Here is a 6,018-nt window from a genome sequence, read left to right on the forward strand (position 1 = left end):
GAGGTGAGCGACCCGGCAACATATTTCGGCGGTTGAAATCCCACGGGGTGAAACGGAATTTCATCTATAACACCATCCGTCGGTATCGGGAGACGGGCTCGGTCTAGGACCGTGCTAGATCCGGTCAGCTGCGTTCGGCGAGGACGCCAGCAGCCATCAAGGTGATGAGGGAGTGGGTTTGTCGAAAAATGAACCGCTCGATTCGGAAGACCGCTGTTGACCTGGATGTGTCGATCGGAACTACCCACACCATCATGACGAAGGACCTGGGATGCAAGCCGTACAAGAAACGCAAAGTTAACGGGGTAACGAAGGCTACAACGAAGAAGAGGCTGGACAGAGCAAAACTGATCTGATGACAAACTCTTCATCTTGCAATAGTCGCACAATGTCCAAAATGATCAGCTGTGGGCGCCGACGTTGGCCAGTATCCCCCGTCCCACATAAACATCTCGCGGTTCCAGAGCGCCACGTTGGTGATGGTTTGGGGGGCCGTATCAAAGCGTGGGAAGATTCCACTGGTGTTTATCGAGAAAAACGTAAAAATCAACGCCGCGTACTATAAGACCGAGGTTCTGGAGAAGGTTGCGGCCCTTGCACTTCGTGACCTCTACGGGAAACATCATTACGCCTTTCAACAGAACGACACCCCGGCCCACACGACGAATATCGTCCAAGCGTGGTTTCGGGAGAATTAGGCTGATTTTCTCGATAAGACTTTGTGGCCTCCCAGCTCCCCGGATCTTAATCCCCGGGACTTTTATGTATGGTCGTACATGCTGGCCAAGCAGAGCGAACATAAAGTGAGCACTATGAACCAATTTAAGAAGCTCATTTCCGTGATCTGGGACGAGATGACCATGGACCAGGTGCGTGCCGCGTGCAATTCTCTTGAGAAACGTATCAAGCTCGTCATAAAGTACAAAGAGGGGGTGCTTCCACCAAATATGTCGTAAAGGTTCTCAATAAACACTGCTTCAATAAAAATTGACTCAGAAAAAAATATCTTGTATTTTCATTTTTTAAACATATTTTTAAAGTGTATTCGAACTTATAGAACACCCTGTAAACTAAAGATGAAGAAAGCAGTCAGTAGTGACATTGCTCATATGAAGAATTGGCAGATTGGTGACTGATGAAGGTGCACGCTGGCTGATGAGTGGTGCCAACAGTTAAGTGAGGGAATTCCTTTGAAATAACATTAAATAATTTGTTTCACTTTTTTCGTGAAATTTAATGTTCATCACTTACCTTTCCTGCCGCTGCTCGCATAACAGTCCCATTCTCTATGGAGTTTTCTATATAAATCGGACTGTTATATGAGTAGCGGCAGTTTAGGTGTTTCGATTCAAAGAATGGTTAAAAAATAAAAGCATTCCAAACTAACTCTTTTCTAAAAGTTGTAAGCTTTATTATAAAGCATGAAAACAGACCCTCAGATCAGTATTTTGAAAAAGTATTACAGTAGGATGAAAATATTTGGAAATTTTATGAAAAACGCCAAAGAGTTGTCAGTCAAAGACCAGTGTTATTGATTCATAATCGTGCCCCTGCACACACGAATTGAAATTTTATGGCCTGCAAGGTTGTAAAACGAACCGTATTAGCATCGACCGAATTAAACTTTAAATGTATTGCAGTTGATTAGCAGTAAAAAAAATGTTATCAAGACTAAATTATCTCAGCTTGGAACGCGAAATTCCACCAATCTATCCGGCTATAATCAGTTGATTTCTCTAGTGATAAACCCCGTAATATATATGGTTCGGTGAAGCACAATTGATACTTATTATTGAGTTTTTTTTAGACAGAATACAGCCCGGTTGTGCAAGTATGAAACTTTCACTGGGCATTTTTACACTGTTTGTGCTGCTGACAGTTTGCACTAATGTGAAAGGTCAACATAATCCGCACTTCTGGCCTGGACATAGTACCATAGTGCACCTGTTCGAGTGGAAGTTCTCTGACATTGCAGATGAGTGCGAGCGGTTCCTGGCACCAAATGGTTTCGGAGGCATTCAGGTTAGTAACTGAAACTTCTTTAACTTCTGTGTTAAAATATTATCCTTCATCTGCAGTTGTCACCGCTGAACGAATATGTGATCGTTCAACTCGGAGATAACCGACCGTGGTGGGAACGGTACCAGCCCATGTCCTTTAAAATCATTTCGAGATCGGGTGACGAACAGGACTTCCTGGATATGTCGCGTCGTTGCAACGCTGTCGGTGTACGCTTGTATGTAGATGTGGCAATTAATCACATGGCAGCGCATAGTCCAGCTGTCGGTATTGGAGGATCAACTGCCGTTCCTGGAAATCGTGATTTCCCTGCTGTGCCCTTCACTATTGCGGACTTCAACCCATCATGCCCGATCACTGATTGGGGTAATGCAATACAGGTCAGAAATTGTGAGCTACTTGGACTGCCGGATTTGAATCAGGGCATACAGTCTGTACGCAATAAAATGGTGGCATTTCTTGATCATCTCGTTGATCTTGGTGTAGCCGGTTTTCGAATCGATGCTGCCAAGCACATGTGGCCCGGCGATTTGGAAATTATTTACGGAGCCATCAAAGATCTTAATACGGATTTCGGTTTCGCTCCAGGGTCACGTGCTTTTATGATGCAGGAAGTGATTGATCTTGGACCCCATGAAGCTGTCCGGAAGTGGGAATATAACTTTTTAGGAACGGTAACAGAGTTTATGTATTCGTTCTATGTTGGACGAGCTTTCCGCGGAAACGATTTACTCCATTGGTTGTCGGACTTGGGCGAAGCTTGGGGTCTTCTGCCTACCAACGATGCCCTGGTGTTTGTTGATAATCACGATAATCAGCGAGGCCATGGTTCCGGAGATCAGGGAGGGAACATTCTAACACATGTAGACTTTCGGCAATATAAAATGGCAACTGCATTTGCCGCGGCGTACCCATTTGGACAACTTCGCATTATGAGTTCCTTCTTTTTCACTGATACGGAACAAGGACCTCCAGCGGACGCCAATGGTAACATAATTTCTCCATCAATCAATCCCGACGGTACTTGCGGAAATGGATGGGTCTGCGAGCACCGATGGCGTCAAATTTTCCATATGATCAACTTCAGAAATGTCTGCTGGGGAACTCCATTCACCAACTGGTGGTCGAATGGGGAAAATAAGATAGCATTCTCACGGGGCAATTGCGGCTTCATAGCGTTCAACAATCAGTTCCAGCAGGATATGCTGGAGGTTTTGCAGACTAATCTTCCGGCGGGAGTGTATTGTGATGTAATATCTGGCGAAAAAGTCGGAAATGCATGTACGGGTAAAAGTATCACTGTTCTCGCCGATGGACGAGCTTCCATCAGCATACCGAGGGATGCTTACGATGGAGTAATGGCTATACACATAGAGTCGCGTCTGTAGTATGTTGTTAAGTCTTGGAAATGCATAATGAATAATGTTTTTAAGAATGAATACGTTATGTTTGTGTCAAAATAAAGCTTCATTTTGTTAAAACATTAGGTGGTTTTCTGTTAATATTCTTGATAGTTATAGTTTTTGCCAAAAAAAGGTGACTAAGTCAACTATGTCTGAGGCTCAAAGTTAAAATTTATTGTTTTAAATTATATTCTTCATTTTAGGTCTAAAATCACAAGTCTATAGCTGGATTTAGAGTTCTGTTTTTGTCATATTCTTACTTACTTGATTGGTTTGCCATCTTAGTTTCAATTCTAATTTCATGCACAATTTCAACACCGATTTAAAGTACAATTTTAAGTCTTATTCCAGATACATTTTCAGAATTAATTTTAATCCAATTTTTCATGTCCAATTTCAATTCCTACTTGAAGTTCCATTTCAAGTCCAATGTCAACTTTGATTTTAAGTTCAACTTCAAGTACAATTTAAAGTATGATTTCAACTTCAAGTTTCAAGTCCAATTTAAAACCAATGCATTTTCACTGTTAAGTTAAGTGATGGTGGAAAACTTCAAAGAAAAGTCGGACAATCATGTTCTGTCACATGGAATGTTTGTAAAATCTATTTTGCTTATTTGCCAATTTTGAATCTTTTAATGACAAAATTTGCATGATGACATTTCTCGCGTAGCTTTTCAAAAGGTCCTAAGTAATATTGAGGGATTCTCTTTGGCGTTCCTGTCTTCTGATTAAAATGGCGACATAAATGCATTTTAAAGAAAATTTTCTTAACGTTGGCTAAATAGCGACGCTAACAACCGATTTATGCAAAGCTTATGTTTAAGAACAGTGCTGCGAATCGAGTGAGAAGTGAACCCTACCCTGCCTACTCACACGCGAAAGAGTATGAGAAACATACCATTCTACGCTTACGCAGCACAAGGCGCAAAAGAAACAGCCGCCGATGTTGTGTGCAGACATTCTGCTACCCACACACTCACGCACGCACATCGTCTTCCTGCATAGCTTATTCCCGAGTCAAAAAACTTGCGGGGAATCAGCTGCCCGTGAGGGTGGTGGCGCACTGGGATAGAAGTTTCGCATTACATTTTCTTCTTCTTCTTATTTTTCGCCCTCGATTCTACTCACGGGCCGGTGTACGAACCGTCGTGAGAAATCGGTATCAGCAGGTCGGGCTACAACGAGGAACGACGAGCGACGACTATAGCTGTTAGCTAAACACACATTCGCAAAAATTCGTTGCAGTGCATGAAGAAATAAGAGCGGGAGTTTTAAAGGGATGCTTATGCCGGCGTGTTCGTTAGAATGAGTACGCGTGTGTGAGAAAATTAGACCACACGAGTGTGGGCTTCGCGACACTGTTTCAAAATGTATTTAGTTTGTCGTGGCAAGCGAAATTTAAGAAGCACAAAGAGAATCTCTCATTGTTGCTTAGGTCCTTTTCAAAAGTTATTAGAAATTCTTTGTTGTTTCTGAGTTATAGGCAAAAAAACTCGGTTTCCCTGAATATTTACCTAATTCATATCTTATGAACCAAGCAATCTAGTGCAAACAATTTCTTTTGGTTAACATATTCACAGATAGATCAACGGATTTAGAGATTGTCAATCTCTTGCTGCTCTTCAGAAAAAGAACCAAAAAAAAGCAAAAATGAGAATCATAAAAAGAGAAAAAAGTGGAAATGTAAAAAACGGGAGGGGAAAAGAGGCAAAAAAACGAAGAGACGGGCCGAAAAAGATGAAGAACGGAGGAAAAAGAAGTAAAAACCACAAAGAATAGCAGAAATATAGGATAAACTAGACACACAAGTAGGAAAACGGGAAAAAAGAAAAAAACGGAAGGGAGGAAAAGAAAAGGAGAAAATTCGGTAGCAGGAAAATAGTGAAAAAGAGGAAGAACGGGACAGAAAAAAAGAAAAAAAAATTAGAACGGAGGAAAAAGTCAAAACATGGTGGAAAACTTAGTAAAACCAGGTCATATTAAGAGAACGTTCCGTTCGTAAAACGGGATAGTAAAGCGAAAGAAGGTGGCACCGCGAAAAGGTAAATGGCCGAAACGGGAGAGAATAAGGGAAGAAACAAGTCAAAAAACGAAAAAAACAATCAGGACACAGGAAAAGGGGCGAGAACCGCGACAGCAACGGAAGAAAAATGGAACAGAGGAAGTGGAAATAATTGACAGAAGAAAGGAAAAACGAGAGAGAAAAAGAGGGTAAACGAGACAAGAAAGGTAATACAAAACAGACGACAAGTGAAAAGAAGAATAATGAAAGATGGGCCAGAAAAAGAGAAAACAAAAACAATAAAAATGGACTGTAAAAAAGGTAAAACGAAAAGTAAAAGGACGTCGAAAGGGAGTTAAGAAAAGGAGAACCGGAGAGAAAAGAAACGAAAAGGAGCGCAAAGAAATTAAACCCAACAGGAAAGATGAAAAAACGGGGCACCAAAAAAAGGAAATGCGCAAGAGATAAATAAGTACGAAAGAAGAAAAAATGAGATAGAACAAGACGAAAACTAGAAAATAAAATAAAAGAAAAAGAAAAAAAATAAAGACGGAAAACGAAAAAATAACAAGAAATTAGTTGGAAACATGAG

The 6,018-nt window shown here is 41.2% G+C and overlaps 1 protein-coding gene across 1 annotated transcript; it reads left to right on the plus strand.

Annotated features, from left to right (window-relative positions):
• Positions 1 to 1,833: 1,833 nt before the first annotated feature.
• LOC128739737 (alpha-amylase A-like) lies at positions 1,834 to 3,407 on the plus strand. Its single transcript, XM_053835233.1, has 2 exons — positions 1,834 to 2,022; positions 2,079 to 3,407. The coding sequence occupies exons 1-2, from the start codon at positions 1,834 to 1,836 to the stop codon at positions 3,405 to 3,407; spliced, it is 1,518 nt and encodes a 505-aa protein (XP_053691208.1).
• Positions 3,408 to 6,018: the final 2,611 nt, after the last annotated feature.

Source organism: Sabethes cyaneus, chromosome 3 (assembly GCF_943734655.1).
Source record: "Sabethes cyaneus chromosome 3, idSabCyanKW18_F2, whole genome shotgun sequence".
Lineage (NCBI taxonomy): Eukaryota > Metazoa > Arthropoda > Insecta > Diptera > Culicidae > Sabethes > Sabethes cyaneus.